The sequence below is a fragment of the Calypte anna genome, chromosome 2 (assembly GCF_003957555.1).
Source record: "Calypte anna isolate BGI_N300 chromosome 2, bCalAnn1_v1.p, whole genome shotgun sequence".
Taxonomy (NCBI): Eukaryota; Metazoa; Chordata; class Aves; order Apodiformes; family Trochilidae; genus Calypte; species Calypte anna.
This window is the reverse complement of record NC_044245.1, coordinates 99380040-99400438: the sequence shown is the minus strand read 5'-3', so window position 1 is coordinate 99400438 and position 20399 is coordinate 99380040. Positions and strand designations below refer to the sequence as shown.

Sequence of the window (20399 nt, the reverse complement as noted above, 5' to 3'; positions counted from 1 at the left end):
CTCCAAGTGGACAGTTTGGAATGAAAGGGAAAGCCAAGTCTTTCTCATCAAAACTCTCCCTTCCCTTGCTGTGTTCCCTGCTACTGCTGATCTGCTGTACCTGAATTTTGAGTGGGGTGCAACGAAATAATTAAAAATGGTGATAACCCATTAGCTGGAAGTGATGCTGTGGCAGCGCCCAGCTGGAGCACACCAGCAGCAGCAGCAATGTGGTTCCAATCACTGCCTGCCTTTGAAATGTCACCAGGAAAGATCTATAGACAGCCCTCCTGCTACAGGCCATCAATGTCTACTCTTCCTGTTTGATTTTTATTTAACTTACTATGGGTTCATCAGTTCCCAATGAAGCTGAGGGCACTTTGAGGCCCCTTTGAAAACTGAATTATCAAATGGAGTTAGAGGCCCGTTCAAAATTCACCTGTTTTTCATTTCATTAGTATGTGTGCCTGCATCTGGATCCATGACCTGCACAGCCCATCAGGTTTTTTTACCTTCTTGCTGCCCTTTTCATGTGTCTACCTTGCAATTTCCTCTTTTTTTAATTCAGGTTATGGATCACACAACTTCCATATGCTGATACAATTTTATTTCCTTTCTCTCTGGAACTCCTGCAGCTACACAAGCAATCACATGCCTGTTTCTTTTATCCTTTCTCAGCCTTGTATCTAACTTGCCTTCTTTTCAGCTGCTACCCCACAGCCAATAAATATATAAAATATAAACCTCTGCATATAAAATATTTGATTCCACCTTCAGAGTGGCTTTTATTGACCTTAGTTCACCAGCCTATTTTTTGCTCATTTGATGCAGCCTCATCAACCCCAGAAGACTTACTGTTCTCACTAAACACGCTCTGTGATTTCTTTCTTTTTAATTTGCTGCATCACTTGTAAGGCTGAAATCCACCTCTTATTTTAGAAGCACATCTGTGCTTAAGATTACACTTGTGCACTGACTTAGAAGCACCGAATAACATGGGCTTTGCCACTACTATCTTACAAAGAAGGCATATATTTAGAGACACTTACCTTGGCATTTTGAAGAGGAGGCTGGTAACTAGAAGGCCGGTAGTACCTCCTCTGAGTAGCATCAGTATGAATGTCTCCAAGAAAGAGCTCCTCCACAAGGTGATCCAAATTGTGGTGCAGGTACTGCTTCTCCACCCGGATCAGCTGCAGCTCGTGCATGGCAAAATTCAGAGCTTTGGTGCATTCACAGCCGTTCTCTTCTCTCAGCAAATCGTAGCTCACATCCTGCTCCCAGGGACTGTCTTCTGGTATAAATCCAGGACACGTACGGTTCACCAGCTCACTCAATGTTTTGGCTATTGCCTCATTGTGACATATGATCTGTACGTTGCGGAGCTGGTAATCGGCCTCAGTACCCCCTCGGATGATCCAGGATGCTTGGCGGAGACGGATTTTGCCCCGAATCACTAATGTGTAGATGGGGTTTGTGCAGCGATTGCCACCATAATAAAACTGGTAGGCCTTAAATGTGTTATTGTGGTAGAACCTGTAAGATCTGGTGATGAACTCTGGGCCTGCTCTAACTTCGCAGCTGTGGGGAGACAGAAATTGAAGGAAACAAAATTTTAGCAAGGTGGCACATCACGTACACTGCAGGTAGCAAGACACAGCAAACCTGTATGGGTCCACAGAGACACTTGGGTGCTAACACCCCTATGGCTTAAGTGGAGGTAATTAGGAACTTGGCATCTATGGCCTGCCAATTAACCAACAGTTTACCCTGCTGTTAACCTGTTATTAATATACTGCTTTATGGTGATCATATCTAACTAAGGGCTCTGTCTTTTAAGGTTTGAACACGCTGAGTTATGTTTTGCTTTTCTTTTTCTTGTCTAGGGACCACCATGTGACTCAGTTCTTCTCTGAAAAAAGCAGCAGCTTATTAAACATCTATCTTTTGCACATCTCTTTTGCACGGCAGTTAATGAAAGGACTGATAACATCAGAAAGTGAAATGCTAACCAGCCACAGAGCAGTACAAAGAACTAGATTCTACAGATGCTGTACAAGCTTCTTGGTGGTGACCCACCAGCTCTGGCCTTCAGAGGACGTGTAGGATAGTGCCCTCTGCTTTACTACTCTCAGCAGGTGCCAAAGTTAATGTAAACTTCTGACTGCTAATGCAAGCCTTCTATTTGGTTTGAATTTGGATGAGGAAATATCAAAGTTTCATGTTTTTTCCTAAAGTGCTTTTTTTTTTTTTTTTTCTCTGAAGGTGTAAATGGAAGTTAAATTCCACTTCCTGTAGAAAATCCTTTTGTGCCTTCAAATTAGTCCCCCTTGTTGCATCCACACCACTTAACAGAAATACATTCCTTTCTGTTAAAATACCCTAGTCTTTCCTACTACAAGTCCCTTCAAATAAACCTGTGAATATTGCCTGCTGAGATACAGGAAGAAAAACAGCTCTCTGAATTACACATTGTCATAGAGAGAGTAAGAGAACTGGTGAAATACAGAGTCTTGATTTCTTTTGCTAATAAAACCTGTGCTAGACACATGGTCTGAAAACAAGGACTCATTCAATGGATCTAATACATATAGTCAAAGACAGTACAATGTTACATTTGAATAAGGATCCATTTTGGCAACTTAGGCTCCTTCCTATTCAAAGAGATATTTAAAGATATTTCACAGCATGCTGCCTAAAATCCAGACTATAAACTGATTCATCAAGACAGCTTTATAGCATGCTATTGTATGCATGTAAATTACAACAATACTACCCCTTTTCTGCATCAACATCCAAGAAGCAGCTGGAATTTGTAGCATCACCATATTAAAGGGCATATTTCTCTTGCTGCTTAAAATGGGAGTAGTTATCTTTTCCTCTTTACTTCCTTCCTCCCTTCCCTTCCACATATATCACTCAAGCATTTTGTTTCACCTTCCTTACCCAGTAGAGACCCAGTGTCCTTCGATATTAGGAGGCATCTGCACAGTGATCCGGGCACCATTGTGAAGGTGTTTCAGCATGTGATGACACTGTGACTCCTTGAAAGCCCTCCAGGCACTCTTCTCCAAGGACCGAGGGTGGGACCTGCTGTCCGGGTGAAGAAGAGCAGAACCTTCTCCCAGCCCTGTGACAGAAAAGTGTAAATTATCATGAGGCCCTACAGAGAAGGGCTTCAACGCAGTCAAGAAGGTTGTGAACATCTTGTTCACAATGTTATGTGTCTGGGAAAGTAGTTTTCAATTTTCTTTTCTCATCTGAAAAAAAAAATATATATAAAAAAAAGGGAAGCTCCTTGGCTCTGTCAGCCCACTAACAATCCACTAAAGAGATCTGCTTTATGAAGCGCACTGGGAAAAAAAGACTTGAACCAAAGTGCTGTGTTTACACACTCAGGAGATGTAGCTCTGTACCTGAGTTTTATAGACACCTCTGTAATCTCTGGTCAGGATAAACAAAAACCTGAACCACTGAACTTTTAGAAAGTTGCATCCAGATCCGGACATAAACTTTGTGGTTTCAACCCACCTCTAATTTGAACGCTTCTATAATAAACTTGCAAATAAAGGCTACTCTTTAAAGTCAAGAAAAAACAGATACTGAAAGCAGAGCCTTTGCACACAGGAAGCCTCTGTGATGACTGAGGTGGTCAATTAAAGGAAGATTCTTCTATTTTTATTTGAAAGGGAAAAAGGAATTTCAAAAGCCAATTTTATCTCCAGCACACAGTAATTTTGGTTTCTAGTAATGTATACATACAAAACCCACCAGCTCTCTCTCTACACAATATTAATTGAATGAAATGAATACGTAGCTTCAGAAGGAATGTGTCTTTGCTCTTTTAGGCACAGTCTGCTCTTAGACATGTTGGAAAATGTGGATCAAAAGAAAAAACACACATCTAGAGGTTAAGAGGTGACAAACACGAACCTTACATAATGGGTTGGAAACTGTATTACTTTGCCAGAAGGAATTTAAGAACCAGTGGGATAGAAAGCAAATACAGGGTGGGGTGGAGAGGCTTGGTGTGAGCCCAGGATGTCTGGGCAGCTGTCTTGGGTGAGGGAAGTCTTTCTAACACGTGTTCCCAGGGGCAGGGTCTAGGATTCACCCCATCTCTCTTTGTGCCCTCTTGGCTATTGGGGATCACCAGTGTGTGGTGCAACCCTATACTGCACCAAGATGCCCAGCACAAGATTCTACACTTTTTTCCCCAGGCTCCACCTAATGTTCAGGCACATGTTTGGGCAGCACGCAGTATTGCTACAGAAACTGCAAGAAAATCAGTATTGTTCAGTTTTAGGCTGATGCTGCTTCAAAACTTTGCCATTTCCTATTGCAAAAAAGAAAACCATGTCAGTGATTCATTATGTTGGCTAGATTTGGAAGAAACTTGGGTAACACCTGGGAACACAGCATAGCTAAAAATACAAATACATGTCAATCACTTCAAAGCAGCAAGTCCTGAAGCTAAATAAAGGCCAGGACTTATAAAACAGGCAGGGTAAAGAATACAATAAATACTTGAATGTAAACAGTGCTCACCACTGAATGATCTCAAAATCTTTACTGGAAAATCTGGTAGCTTTGTTGCAGGTTACAAGTAACCCATCTGAATGAGAATTTACTGCCTTACTTTCTAAAGGGTAATAAATACTCGGGATGCTTTGATATTTGAGCATATGGGCTGAGGTGCCCCTAAAGGAGCCTGTTTTTCAGAGGGTCAATGCTTGTCCATTTCTGGAAGTCAAGGCTTCTCAGGTATTTCTACACTGGTGAACAGAGTCACTCATGTTAGCACCAATCCACCCCTGGTCTTCAGCCAGAAACCATACAGCTGCTTCAGAAATGGTACAGCCACAGCTCTGCTTGGTCTGACAGCATCTTTGGATTGGCAGGATCTACTAGACAGGGTTATTGCTTCAGGTACATGGTGGTACAGCCTCCTGGGCTGAAGCCAGCACCTGTGTCTGCAGCTTACCTCACCTCACTCCAGAAAACTTAGGTTTATCTGAAACCTTGTGGGTATGGAGCAGATCTCAAAAACCATTGTGCTGCCAGGAGAACAAGTTCAGCCAGGTAGAGGTGAACTTGCCACGCTACTTATTTTTGTCATTATGAATGCCAGTGACTGAGAGCTTGACTTCTAACCCCCTTCTCTGTCTTTGAGACTCCACACAGTCAAAAAGCCCACAGAACTTCAGCAACTTATTCTAAAATGGAGTGAGTGATCCTGTCCGTGGGCTCAGAACATCTTTTAGGTCAAAAGTGACACCTCCTGCCAGATACTGGGTAGAGGCTGTAGCCATCAGTACTGAGTCTTTCAAGAGAAGCATATCCATCAGGATATCTCACACAGACAAATTATCTCACACTGAAGTATTTCAAAATTTACATTTCCACTTGAAGCTGTTAAATGTTTGAGATCTGCCACTGAGAAGAAGTTTTGAAATGCTTCAAGTGACTATTTCCAAGGCATATTTTTATACCATTTGCTTGTAAGCAGTTGTATTTTGCCTGTCTCATGTCATATGATTCGTAAATACCAACACACTTAAAAATGAATGATTTATTCATTAAGCATACTTGGGCATTTAATTTCTCCAAGCAAAAATCCTTCTGTGGGAGGATACCATCTTGTATCTGGATATATCAAAGGGGAAAACGCATTAACCACATGATACATTTCCAATTATTCCCTTGGGGAAATAACGAAAAGAAGGATTTTTGAAAAAGACTCAAATTTTTGTGGTATTACAGAGTGTCTTTTCTTTGATATAGCTTAAAAGCAATGGGGTCTCATCTCTCCCTGTCACATGTGTGTAGTTTTGTCTGTAACTTGGAAATGATAAAATGCAACCAGTGGATGAAAGGCAATTTGCATACTTCCCTGCCCCAGAGATCTGTACCTCCAGAGAGAGTATTTTTTTGGGAGGGTATTTGTTTGGGACTCTGTCCATCAAAGTGACAACTGAGCTCCTCAGTTTAGGTAATCAGTAGAACTTAATGAAGATTGCAGAGACAGAAGAAGGGATGTAGAAAACACTCACGTGGTAGGCAACATCATATAAATAGGACATGAGTATCAGAATACGAATGATGGTACAAAATTAAAAGGCAGCAACAGGACCTTTAGCTATGTTTGTGTTGCTGGGCCAAGTAAATAATTTAGCACAGGCTCCTTCCTTACCAAGTAATCATTTCAATGCTTTTATATTTACTGACATATGCCTATACATGTGACTACCATACAAGGGGACCATAACTTGCATCATCTGAAGATCAAACGCCCAGACTGGTGACACATTTCCCACATGGGGCAGTGAACCTACCACCATCTTCCTGCTCTTATCCTTGCAGGTGCTCAGCAGCAGTGCTGTGTCCCCCTGCTCCACCCTTGCAAGTGCACAAGGAGGTGTTCTGCAAAACTGAGGTCCCGCAGGGATGATGGCACTAAATCTAGAAGATCCATTTGGCACATGAAATGGGACATCACTGGGAGGCTCAAGGTTAAATTGTGCTTTCACAACATTGAAAAATGAGTTTCATAGCTCTTTCAAAGCCTTCTTTGGAGCACTGATGTAGTTGCAACATAGTTGGAGCCACTGCATTCATTCAAAGAGATCCAACTCCCTTACTCGCCACAGCACACACAGATGGTAGGTTCAGTACCCCCATAACAAGCCTCCTAAGTATCTCAGGCTCAACTAAGGTATCTCCAAGTCTCTCTGACTGACTTTCACATTTTTGTGTGTTACAAAGGAATCTTACCCACTTGTTAAAAATAAATAATTAAAATTCACCATGGTGTCATTCATGACAGACTTCAAACAAAAGACAATCTTTGCATGGCACTAATAGCAATACTTCTGTGATGCCTTTGGTTGGATTTAATTTTAGCTACACCACAGCCAGAGGTCATAAGATTTTTTCACCCACTCCATTGTGGCTGTTCAAGTGAAGGGCAAAGTCCAAAAAGAAAAGAAAAGTTCCAGAATCAATCAGAAATGCCAGCAAGAAAAACAAAGCAAAACAAATGCATTTTCTGATGGTTGATATCCAACACCTCTTTCATAACCAAGTCCTAATAGTATAGATCACTTCTTTACCAAACTAGTTGAAAATATTGTAAGAGGTGCTACAGCTACTTGGGGATCCCTATCCAGGCCTTCAAACATCACGCTTGAGATGGGAAAATGCAACCTCCATCTGAGAGGGAAAGTGGAGGTCTGCATAGCTTAAGCACCAGGAATACTTGGAAAGGAGCAGGCACTGCACTAGACAGAGGACTTCAGGCTCTCAGGTTTACCTAATAAAACTGTGTCTGATGTGGCACCAACCAGTCAAGATAAAAATAATTGTTGAGGGAAGATAGGTTACTTTCAAGTTCTTCAAAGATCTCTGCACATAGCTGGAAGTAAAATAGAAATCTTAAAACGGCAATCTCTTGGCAGCCAATTACCCAAATATGTTTCCAAAATGGCTGTGGCAAAGTTCTTTGCCAACACTTCTGCAAAAAACTGTGAGCTTCAAGAACAAATGTTTCAGTTTTCTGAAAAATAGTATGCAAATAATGTACAATTGCAACATAGATAATGATAAGTAGAGTTGTGCTTGAACACAAATTCTTATAACTTAATTCATGCCTAAACACTCTGGCCAAATTCTGTTCTAAACCACTCCAGACAGCAAAAATATAACAAATAATCTTAAATCTTGAACTGTTTAGATTGAATCAGTTTAATGAACACCTTTATCAGAATATAAACCACGGCTTCAAACATGTCCATGTGTAGTGCTTCAAACCAGACCCAAAGCTACTGGGTGTTCAGCAGGTTCACCTTTTGCTAGATGGGAGAATAAATGTTGCCTTAAAGTAGGATTTGAACCTAAATTTAGATGGGGCTTGCTCAGCAGGAATCACTTACTTTTTCTTTCATATATAGCAACATTTATCCAGAAGGGCACTCTTTTATTACAAATTAAAACAACCTCAAGTGATAGTAAAAGTTCAAAATATGTGATGGCTTCATCACTGATAGAAACATTTTAATATTCATGCTCTACTTCTGCAGCAAACTCTTCTCAAGTTACAACTCGTTTGAAACTCAAAAACCTTACAACAGATAAAGAGTAATTGGCTGGATTAAGTTTATAGCTCTCCTTATCTGGGCAGTTGCCCTGCACAATTAAATAAATAGACATTTGGATTAGGCTCTTTCTTCATGTGGGATAGTGTTAGATAACGCCCATGACAGGCTTTTAGCTACACTGCAAACTTACGTAATTTCCATAGAGAATATAATGTCCTGTTACCAAGCTGAGATCTGTGTTTACCAGTGTTTTCCCTGCACTTGAAACTTCAAAGAGGATTGGGACCTAAATTAGCTACTACAAACAAAAGGGTTGGGAAAGGAAAGCTGGCTTTTATGGCCATGGAAGCAGACAGGGCAATGATTTCCTTTCACATGTATCTGTTCCCTTTCTTGTGCAGGAAGCATTTCCAGGTAGAGCTTTCAAAGAGTCCTTGATTAGAGGGAAATGTTTCAGAGCATGGAAGATCCCAAAGAGAGATCACAACTACCTGTAGGTGGGAGCCCTAAAAAGAAACCCCTCAAGGGCTGACTGGCCCAGCATTGAGGTCCTCTGTTATCCTACAGCTCAGTCCTCACTCAAGGCCCCAACCACTATGAGGTCAGCGAACACAGTGCCAAGCAGCTATACAACTGACAGCTTCCACTAAATGGAAGTTCAGCTCTTAATTGACTACTGGTACCCAGGAAAGGTGAAAAGCCACTCACAGGAGTTTGTTTATGAAGCCCTAAAGGGTTAAAGCTCCCTTCCCTTCAGGGAAACAGGAACTCTGCCACTAGCATGAGTGGGCGCAGCACTGGCCTGTTGGTACAATTCAGTGCCATCAGTAGTTTGGTCTTCTCCACTTCGAAGGAAACATTTGCTCTCTGCCAGAGGCATCTGCCATGCAGCTTACAGACCTCTGCCCCATCCACTGCCCACATCTTGGCACTGGGGCTTATTCACCTGGAACTTCCTCTGATGCCTACAGGACTTGTGTCTGCTTAAAGACAACGCAAAAGATTCTTGCTATGTATAATCCCACCTTCTATCAGCCTTCCTTAAAGCATCCCATCGGTAATATCCCACTGGTCTTGCTTTGAATGGCTGAAGGGATTTGCCTTCAGCATGGATTTAATCATCTGGCAGCCTACATCCTACAGACAAAAATCACCCTTTCCCTTCATGACATTGTGCCACTGTCAGCCCACAGTCAAGCTGTGGAGAAGAGCAAAAAACCGAATTTACATTGGAAAAACTGTGAATAAAATTGAGTCCGTCTTCTAACTTTCCCTGCAAACTCTACAAGGAGTGGGTCTTTCCTTCTCTTTGTTGTCTTTCAAATTTCCAAATGGAGTTTTTTACTGAGGGAGCTGATCCAGCTCTCCAGCACAGGGCACAATATTTGTCAGTTTTTTGAAATAACTCTTCTATGTAACTAATTTAAGCAGTATTGCCAGAGAACTTCTAGGACCATAAATAGTTTTGCTCTGAAAAGCCTAGCATCATCTGTAATAGTACTATTTCCATTATATTACCAACAAATTATTTCACCTAAAGTTTCTCATTACTCTAATGGGAACATAATCAGAAATACGCTAAATTTTCTTCTCAGCATCTGCATTTGTAAAAAAAAAAAAAAAAAAAAAAAGTTTAAATTTGCAGAAGAAATTAGCCAAATTTGTTTTGAAACCACTTGAATGTAGCTCTTATTAATCAGGTTTTCTAGAGCTGAAAGATCTTAGCATCTGACATCTGAAACTTCTGTGGCTTTTTGTCTAAGCAAAGAAAACAGTGATAATGGACAACTTCCAGCTGCAAACCATTTTTTTTTTAAACTCCTGACATTTTACAGGTTTTATTTTGATTAATGAAGACAAAGTTTTTCCAATTTTCAGTTCAGTGATGTTAACATAGGCATTTCTTAGCTGTAATGAAAGCAGAAGCCTTAGCCTTACAGGACATTTCAACTTGTGCTGTAAAGCTTTAAGCCCTAAAAATCCTCAGCCACCCACCCACACTCACTCACTTTTAACCCTTAAATTGCCACATCCAGTAGAAATGCAAAAGAAAACATCACATGCTGTAAAGAGGCTTAACACTCTGATCCCCTGGGATTGCTGGTTATTCTTGCAAATTACCAATTTGGGCTAGCTGCCCACCAAAGGATGTTCCTGTTGACTCTGTGGCACAGAGGGAAAAGCTCTAGGCTAAGTTAAAGCTAACAAGGCAAATGCATTTGGATAGGCTACATTTCAGTGCCACTGATGTCACTGTCAAGTTTGTAAGAGGGCAGTAGCTTCCCAGTGCTTAAAACTCAGATCCAGACTCTGCACTACTGCGTTACTGAGGTGTACATCTTTATATACAGGGTGCCGAGTTACATCTTTCTGCAATAACTTAGGTTTATGCTATTTGGTGATGTATAACTGCAGATGGAAGAAATAGATGATTTTCCTCCTTCACCCTCTTTTGGCAGCTGCTGTTTTGATCTGATCACTGGCCCCAATTTGTTTCCTGCTCCAGCCAGGGTTCAGCTCTGCTCTGTAATTCCAAGCAGATGAGCTGGGGAGTCCAACCCTGTAATTACACCTCCTCTCTTTACCCTCTAACTCCAAACCTCCCATTTTGACTTTTACATCTCAGATCACAGAGTTTTACAGAACACCTCTGGCACCCCAGCAGGTCTGGCTCAACTAAAGACATTTCTACACTCTTCACATTTTTTTATGGCTGAGCTGTGAGAAAGGTATAAAACCCCCTCCTGGGGAACCAGGTCTCTTGCTCTTTCTTTCTCAAAACAAAATACACAATCAGCAGCCCATGCTCTTTATTATTTATTGAATCTGTGTGCTTAGCACTTCTACAAACAGAGACAGTCCCTGCTCCACAAAATCAGTCCCAGGAATAACGCTGAATTCCTTACAAAGCTCACAGATTTCACACTGAATCCATGTAGGCCACTTGCATTGTAACACTTAAAAAAAAATAAATCTTCATTTTACAAAATAAGCTTGGGGTCCTAAAAAATTTAACTGAAAAAGGCTGAATGCTACAAAGTACTGCAGAATTAGGAACACTCTTCAAAAACATGCTGTAAGTGTCGAGTCACTCAGAACAATATCACGTCTGGACTTTTCAAATCTGGCTGCCAAATGTTAGACATACCTAATCAAACCAGTGAACAGCCTCCTTTTCAGAAGTACTTCCAGAACAATGGCTTTCTGGAAAGATGGGTTATCTGTTTAAGTGCCTAACTATGGATTTACAAGCTGAACTTGCAAGTTTAAATATGCTGGCTTTTCTCACTAAAACTTTGCCTTCTGCGCAGTTTCAAAGAAACGTCAGCCCAGGGCTAAGCAGCGAAAAGTGTCAAAGCAGACTGGGCATAATGGCACACGGACTCTGTGCTCTGCCGCGAAATATTTTAGCTGGGTAGAAGACCCAGCGCCAGCAAACTCTGCTGCCTGAGGCTTCCCAGCAAATACCTCCACGTCAAAAACCTCTTTGCCTGCAGGTGAAACGCGGGTCCCATGGAATAACTTTGCCCAGCGTCTGGTAGAGCCAGCTCTTTGCCCGAAGGTGAGTAAAGCATCTTTGTTTGTAGGGTACCCGGGGCCAGATGCTCCATCCAAGCAGTTCCAGGCGCGAAACGAAAACACCGCCGACACGAACTTCGGAGCGGAGCACTTCCTGAGCGGACTTCCCACATCGGCCGCCTACCCCTCCGCACCTCATTCACAAGCTTTACGAAGGGGTGCTGCTAACCAGGGGGCTCAGGCGGAGCGAACAAGTTCTCTGCCAACTTCGGCACCCGTAGCAGAAAACCTCTGCCAGACTCCCCCGCCCGAGCAGCCGGGACACAGCGACCGCACTGAGGACGGGCGAGCGCATCCCCCCTTTCCCCTCGAGGTTTCGGGGTCCCCTCGCAACCCAGCCGGCTTTCGGGAAGCATCAGCAGGAACCACGCAGCGGGACCCTCAGGCAGCCGACCCACCCCCCGCTCCCCGTCCCCGCACTCACCGTGCAGCAGCAGGGCTGGGAACAGGTATCTCATCAGGCTTCCGTACGGGGCGGACATCTCCCCGCTTCGCTGAACTCCTTTCCCCGCTCTCCTTCGCTCCGGCCGCCGCCACCGCCACCTCCCGCCGCGCCGCCGCGGGCAGCCCACGGCCCGGCGCTGGGGAGCAGGCGGCTGGCGGGGCCGGGGACAGCCGGGCAACCTCCGGGTCCCGGGAACCACCGCACACCGCCGCTCCTGCTCCTGGTTCCGCTCCCGCTCCTCAGGGCTCCCGCCCCACACACCGCCGCCTCGGCCGGGCTCCGACTCGGCCGCCACCGCTCGGTGCCTAGGGATGCCCGCTCTGCCGCCGCGTCCCTCGCCGTCTCCGTGGTGAACAGTGAAGTCTCCGCTTCATATTTCCCCTTCCAGCAGGAGGAGGAGGAGGAGGGGTCGGGAGGTGGGGACTCCTCCCGGGGCGGGGAGGGAGGGAAGGGTAAGAGGGGGGCGGCCCCGCAGGACACCTCTCACACGGCGGGAGAAGGGGGCGCCCGGGACGGCGTAGGGGGAAAGCAGCGAGCACCAGGATGAGAAGGAGGGGGGCGGGCAGCCTGGGGGTGTGTGGGATGGGGAGTCGGGCTGGGGAACGCTTGGGAGGGTGTGCGGGGCTGGCTGGACCTTTCTCAGCTGCGGGTAGCGGCCCAGTCAAGGGCGGGAGGTGCCGGGGGTGCTGAGGCTCCCGGTTCCCCGAATCCCGCTTCCCCGGGAGTGCCAAGTAGGGGTTCGTCGCTTTCCCCGTAAACTGGAGAGGAAGAAAGTTGGCGTGTGCCCTTGCTTTGGAAAGAAACCTTTGTCTGATTGCGGCTTTCCACATAAACCGGGAATTTTAAAAGCTAAAAATAGACGCCCAGGTTGCCTTCTTTGGTGCTGAACCGTCCTGCAAGCTTCGTCTCCCCACGTCTGTTGATGATTAGCTTTGGTTTTTTTATTCTAGTCTTGTGCCTTGGTCATGCAAACTCTTCACGCATGCGCTTGAAGTTGTACATGTGGTTGGCTTGTGCCTTAGTTTAAGCACGAGGCTTTGGTTTGTGATGTCTTCTAGATATGAACATCATAGTTTCTAGTTTGCATTTGGACTTGAGGGCTCAGCTCATGGCAAAGAACGTGTAAGAAACAGGAGAAAATGTTGAGAAAACTGAGTTTTGCATACTCTTTACAGAGCTGCAGTGTTTACATGCTGCGTACTTGAAAAGAAATACACACCGTGATGATTCCTTCCAACTCCCTTGAGAATGAAGAATAAATTTAATCTTCCTCGCTTCCACAGGGAGGAAACTGGGAAAGAAACAAATAAGTGGTGAGTCAGAATTAGAGCTCCGGTGTTTTGGATTCTCAAGGTTGTGCTTGCGCCTTTACACAAACATTTTTCAAGCCCATAGGGGTAGTTTACAGAGCACTTGGTGGCGGTCTGTACAAGCCTGTTGTGGCCAGATACCCTCTCATTCACCTGGTCAGAGAAAACAGGATCCTTCAATTAAGAGGTGTCTGTGAATATGATCAGGTAACACAGAGAAAGGCTGTAGAAATACCCTTACCCTACATTGTTTGCTCATATTCACCCCATTCCTGTATATTTGCCCCAAAAAGTATTTGTCAAGCATCTGTGCTAAGGGAGGTGATTCTTGCCATAGATGCAATGTGTTTGAAATAAATGATTGTGTATCCACTTGGTTGTTTTCAGGATTAATCCAGGGCAAAAATTCTGATTTCGCCACTTGTAACAATCCTACAGTAGCAAAGACGTCCAAGCAGTTTTGATTTACCTGTGGATGTAACAAGTGAAACAGATCGAGTGAGAAAGGAAAACAACAATGTTTACTTAAATACAGTACAAGCATCTCAATTTCTGAGTCCTGGGGACCCATGGTGTACTGTGGTTGCCTCTCCTTTGAGAAGTTCATGCCAGGATGATCAGTGAGATAATGATGGGCATGCAAAGGAGTGGAGTAAGGAAAAGTGAAGGGCACCGTATGTGGGAGGGTGAATTTTGCCCTGTTGTGGTCCCCGAGCACCAGGTTATTACATAGAGGTCCTGCCTGATGGAAGAAGGCAGCTTGAAGAGTCTCCCATGTTCAGCAGGTGTACAGATAATACAATGTATAATGAAGTTATCCATTATTAACATGAGTGCAAAAGATAGACAAGCATCACCATGAACAGTAATGAAGGACTAGCAGTTTTGAGGTATAACTGTATAAAAGTTATACAGCAACATCCAAAAGAAGAGCGTTTTTCTATATATTCATTATGCTATATCATGCCCAGATCAAGCAACATGATTACCTACAAAAAGATGAGACTGAAGATTTCCTGCAAAAAGTCATTTATCACAACAGATTTATTCCCAGAAGCTTTTGATTTCTCTCTTAGGAAATGACAGCCCACCATGGCAGGATCACTAACAGCTTTTCATAAGAAGAAAGGGGAATGACTTTGCTGCTTCACTGGTCAGCTTGGTAAATGAGGTTCCACTTGTGATTTACTATCAGTGCAGCTTCAGATGTGGTAATGAAATAAAAGAAAATCAATACCCAATGGGTTCAGGCAATGGAAAACTTGCCAAAACCAACACTGACTATAGGTTTTTTCATCCTAATGCAAAATATTTTGTTTAAATATTCCTGATCCTACTTATTTAATTTCTGTGCCCATGTCCAGAATGTGCTGTAATGGGCAGCAGTGACAAATAACAGCTCTTTGCACTTTGATCTTAGCAGCATGTCACACCAGTGCTCATTAAAAATTGTATTAACTAAACTAACCATGACTTTCTGAACTGGGGCTTCCAGGGCTAGGTAATGTAGATACAATGCAAAATAATTTACAATAGCATCTCTCAGCCATATTCTCATCGGCGTCAAAGTATTTTTTAAAAAGGGAGTAGTCAGCAAAAGTTTGCACAGAAAGGAGCTGCTTAAAAAAAAAAATAAAATATGGGAAATGCACTTTGTGTCTGGGGCCCTTTGCAGAAAGTATTAAAATAGGAAGAAAACTAACTTGTTGGACTTGTTGTGTGGCACTTCAAAGATGTAGGCAGATCAGCATAGCACTTGCCTAGCTACAGTGCCGACTGGCTGGCTGGCTGGCTGCCAGTGCCAATCTGATGGTGAAAGATAATGAAAACAGAGAAGATGGGAAAGAATGGAAGCAGAGAGCACGTGGGACACCTCATGCTATAGACAAGAATGGGATGGGGCAGAACTCTTTGACTTGGTAATCCTTTGACAGTGCTGCAACTATGATTTGCTAATGACTATATTATGTTTTTTAAAAGGCAGTATGTAGGCTTGAATAAGTCAAAGGAGCAGGACATTAAGGTTTATTAGAAAGGAATGGGGTGACTAATTCGCAAAGAATCAAGTGTCTGTCAGATTTCTGTTTGTGACTTGTCTGTGACAAATTCATCAAAATAAGTGAAGATTTGGAGAGAAGTTTTTCCTGCATGTCGAGCTTGAGTCAGAATGTGCAAGGTGAACCTGGAGCCTTTTTGATACATAAAAAACCACATTAAGTCACTTCTTACTTTGGCTTCAGCTGTTTGAGGGAGAAGTTAATCTGTTCTATGATGTAAATAAATGGCAATATTTTTTTTCTCCTTTCAAGTTGGACTGAAAACACCAGTGGTTATGGGATACAGACAGGTTTATTAGTTTTTGTATCTATATTTTTTATATTTCTAGAATAAGGTGTTTAAGATGCTGATTTTTTTTTTCTTCTTCTTTCTTAAAAAAATATAACTGAAAGAGCTTTTGACAGTATTTTTTAGATGTTTGGCTGACATATTGTGTGGAGTAGTTCACCTTCCCCTTGATTTTCAGTGCAGCCACTGAAGCCAGAGGAATTTTATGATTAATTTAAGGGTTGCTGAATCTGGGCTTAGTTTTCTCAATCATGTACCTGGTGCAATGCTCACCTGCAAACTGTGGCTCTGTGATGGTGTAGGTTAGCACAGAATTCTCTTCCCTTTATTGCTCCTCCTTATTTAGGTAGATAACTAGTCTGAGAACTATGTTTTGGACATGTATTTATTTTCCTCAACTAAGACACAGTACACATGTCGAAGTTCTGGTAACAGGCATGGAAAATATAGACCAAACATAATAAAAAGGAAGGTCTTGTGGCCATCGTCAAGATAGGTTCTATTCCCCCAGTTTTTTTCAGGTGCATGCAGAGACATACATGCATGCACACACATGCACACACAGAGCTCCTCTGCTAGAATAGACTTGCTGGTTTCACAAAAATGTAGTTAACTGAAGCAGGTTTTTTTAGTTTTCCTAGAACAGTATGAAAAGGAGGTGGGAATAAAGGTATTAAAAGAACATGAAGAGTAGACCCTGCAGAGCTCGGGCCACCCGGGACAAAGAAATCAAAGAAAGATGTAAACAACTCAAACAAAGCAAATGGCTTTCCATAAAATAAGCTCTCTCCTTGTTTCTCCACTTGTTTCTGGCATTTCAAATGCACTTGTGATTTGATTGCTCTGAGCCAAAGAGAAACTTTTCTGTCTAGAATTGCTTCTACTACGAGCACAGACAATTTCACCGCTCTGTAGCTGCAAGCAGAGTTTCAGGGTTGGGTCCAGCCCCCGGTGAGCTCTGCAGGGGTCTTGCCACTGTGAGGGCTGGATCAGGCCCTGGATGAAGCTGTTGGAAAAGCCATCTGGAACAGCTTATTTTATGCTGACTGCATTCATCTGGAAGCGCAGCAAACATGGGCCAAAGGTATTTCTTCATCCACTGTACGTAAGAGCAGCCATCCTCACCCTCTCCAGCGCTGCTGATCTCATTCATGGCACTCAAATGCCATGGGAATGAGAGTGGTAAAAATGCCTTCCTAAGTGTTGCCTACACCTGCTATTGTTTGCATAGTGGCTCTCCGATGTTGTGGCTTAAAAAGCTGAAAAAAAAAAAAAAAAAAAAAAGCACCCAACCCCATGCATCCAAACATCCAAACATCCAAACCAGCAGACTGAATCTGTTGCAGTCTGGGTGAAACTGCCCTCCATAGAACTTCTTGCTCTGCAGCATTGTGCAACTGTCTGGAATAATGACAGTTTCCATTTCTGTAGACAAAAGAACACTTCTGGAAAAGTTTAAACACATGTATGGTGTTGTTCACTGATGCTCATGTTTTTTCCACCATGAAATTAAACTTTGATTTTGACTAATTTCTCAGAGAAAAGGGAAGTCCTGGCAATTTTTTATAAGCTATCCAAAGAAACAAGTTTCATTTCCAAAATTAAATATGGATTACTGCGACCTGTCAAGCTTGTGTGAGAGTCTCAAGTAGCAGCTAACGCACCTGGGAGCTACTTTCTTAGTTTATATTCTTGTAATCCCTCTGGGCCAATGCTTCTCCAGGTTAACAACATCCTTGTGGAAGTGGGATTTTTATCCCTTGCAGAGCACTGTCCTTGGTCTTCCTTCTGTTTGGCAGACTTCAGCAGTGGGGGAAAAATACACAGGGAAGAGACAAAGAGTGGGCAATTGGATTTATTTCAGGCAGCCCGCTTAAGAGAGGGATCAGGGCCCCAACAATGAGAAGAGGAAGCCCTCCTGCCCTTTTGCCCAAAGATGACCTGAAAGGACTAGGTGGGTCCTTAGTGTTGCCTTGAGGGATCAGGTGGGAACTTCTCTTTCATTGTTTTGTTCAGCACTTGTGATGGGTCTTTTGTAATGTGCCTTAGATACATAGATGGCCAAACACAATTTGCATGTGTGACCCTATCTCAGGCTTCCCTTAGGTTTTCATAGTGATCTTTTGGCCATCTTCTCTCCAGTCTCAATCTTGAGCTAAGTTTGATTATTTCTCAGTGTGGTGTTACAGCAGCCACATTCAGTTGTGTTCTCAAATCACAGGTATCACAGCCTTGGAGGTCTGCTGATATGTCAAACAAATTAACATGGCCACATTTTTTCTCCATTCATTACAATGCTGACTCCTGTTCAAAACATTAACTCAGGGTCCTGGCTCTCAAACCCACTTTATATGTTCCAGCACAAGTGCATTGTATCAAAGCTTCTTCCCAAAGGGGGCTAATCAGCATCTTTCAGCAAAATAATGGCACTTCCACACACTTTCAAGCAATGACATGGTCATAGAGTCATCATGGCCACTGAGGACACAATTGGCTCCAAAAAACCCATAGGAACATATGTCTTCCCAAGTAGCTTGAAAATAAGGAGGAGGAAAAAAATTAAGCAGCAAGAAGTCTTGGAGTGTTACCATTCTTAGTCTCAGCATCCAGGGTGGAACAGAGTCCAGGGGAAAACCTCTGTTCTGGCTTGTTGTGCATGGCTAGCAGTGCCCATTATTTGGTTTCTAAGGGCCCCATTTTGCCCAGTAGTGAGGAAAAAAAAAAATCTGTAGGTAACTTTGTGGGCTAAAAGAAACTCATTAAATATGAATGGTTACCCAGGGTGAGAGTTCATCCACAGATTGAATGGCGTTAATATGGCTTTGAAAATGATATGTCACAGAATGTTTGAGGTTGGAAGGGGCCTCTGGAGGACATCTGGTTCAAACTCCCTGGAGAACCGTGGCCACCCAGAGCCAGATGCCCAACAAAGTGTCCAGGTAGCTTTTGATTACATCCAAAGTGGGAAACTTCATAGCTTATATGGGGCAACATGTATATACACAATCTCAGGGTATTCCCAATCAGCTGCAGTAAATTTTTGATTGCTTCCATCATTTCCATCTATTTACCAATTTAAAATGTATGTTATATACATATATTTGTATAGGTGGTGTATATAAATATACAATAGGTGTATATGTATAAAATATGTCAATTTTTTTATATGTATAAGGTCTTTGGAATGTCTGGATAGTGAATTATCCAAGCACATGCTTTTCAATTCCATAGACAGCCAGCTTGCTGACTGCATGAATGAATCTGCAATCTTCCCATAAAATTCTGTCTGCAGCTGTAAGGTGTTCTGTAGGCTACTTAAAATCTGTTTATCTGCTGAGAAAATATTACCTACAGCTCCTTGAAGAGAAGCTCCAAGTTTCCCAGAGCAGTTGCAGCCATAGGCAATAGAAGAGAAGAGAAGAGAAGAGAGAAGAGAAAAGATAAGAGAAGATAAGAGAAGAGAAGAGAGAAAGAAGAAGGAAAAAAAAGACACTAAAAAGTTGAATTACGGCTTATTTCTTTCTTCTCTCATTTCTGCACTTGATGCAGGATGTAGGAATATAGCAAGGGTGGTGTATGGCATTCCCGTGTTTTTTGGAGCTGAGGGTATTTAGCCTCCAAAAACCATCTAGTGAGTAACTGTTCTGAGTAAGAGAGGGCTGGTCTATCTCCTGTTGAACCTTTATCTATTACAAACCACTGCACTGAGCAGTTGTGTGGCCTCTGTGTTCAGAGGATATCTCACACAGCCTCTCCTGCCTTTTAATTATGGTCTGGGCAAAGCTACAATTAACTTGTGTCAAACAGCACAGAAGTACCGTCTCCTCCTGCCATGGGAACAATGAACAGCAAGGAAGAAGCCTTTTGTCCCCATCCCAACAACCAGCTGCAGCCCTAGGAGCTCCATCAGCCCCCTCCCCAGCCTTTCTCCCTGCTCCTTCCCTCCTGGCCTCACCCCAGCAAGGGACACGATCTATGGAGAATTTTAAGAAGCACCTGCCCAAAGGGACACACTCACATCCCCAGTTGCCTGGTGTGTTAAGGGGCTGTGTGCATGGGATGCTTGAGGAAGAAAAGAGAGAGAAGAGATGTGGGCTATGGAGAAGGCAGCCAAGGTGTGCTGACCCTCACACTGCTTTTCCTCTGTTGGACAGATGCACACACACACACACAAATAAATACCCAGTGGGACTGTTTTTCCCTTGGGAATAATCGCAGGTAGTCCAATTATCACCACACTTATGTGCAGCTGGCTCATGGCAATGATCTCAAAGCTACCAAGTTGCTAAAAATATCCCCTTAAGCCTGCTTTTTAATTACTGAATTGTTCTCCATCACCGTACAGGGAAAAGAAAAATAAAATACATTTGGTAGTAATTGTCTGACATAAAGGAGTCTACACACTGAGCCCTCTGCTCACCATGTAAGTATGGTAAACTCCCTGAGATATTTTTAAAGGAGCATTTTGCAAAGGTTGCCTCCAATATCAGTTAAGGGGCAGATAGCTGCTGCCACTTCCACTTTGGTCTCTACTGTCCCAGATATGGAGGAAGCTCATGTGATCAGAACGAGCCTCTGGCTGGTGACTGCAGTGATACACATATGGAGAACAGAGTTTACTCAGAGTGCTGTTGTGTGTGAAAT

General features: G+C 43.1%; 1 protein-coding gene across 1 annotated transcript in view; it reads right to left on the bottom strand.

The window, feature by feature from the left end:
- APCDD1 (APC down-regulated 1) overlaps positions 1 to 12142 on the bottom strand; it is a 30218-nt gene extending 18076 nt beyond the window's left edge. Inside the window, exons 1-3 of the mRNA XM_030444321.1 lie at positions 12079 to 12142; positions 2926 to 3109; positions 1029 to 1560 (exon numbers count right to left, since the gene is read on the bottom strand). Coding sequence (XP_030300181.1) covers positions 1029 to 1560; positions 2926 to 3109; positions 12079 to 12136 — 774 coding nt within the window. The 5' untranslated portion in view covers positions 12137 to 12142. The remainder of the gene's footprint in view (positions 1 to 1028; positions 1561 to 2925; positions 3110 to 12078) is intronic.
- Positions 12143 to 20399: the final 8257 nt, after the last annotated feature.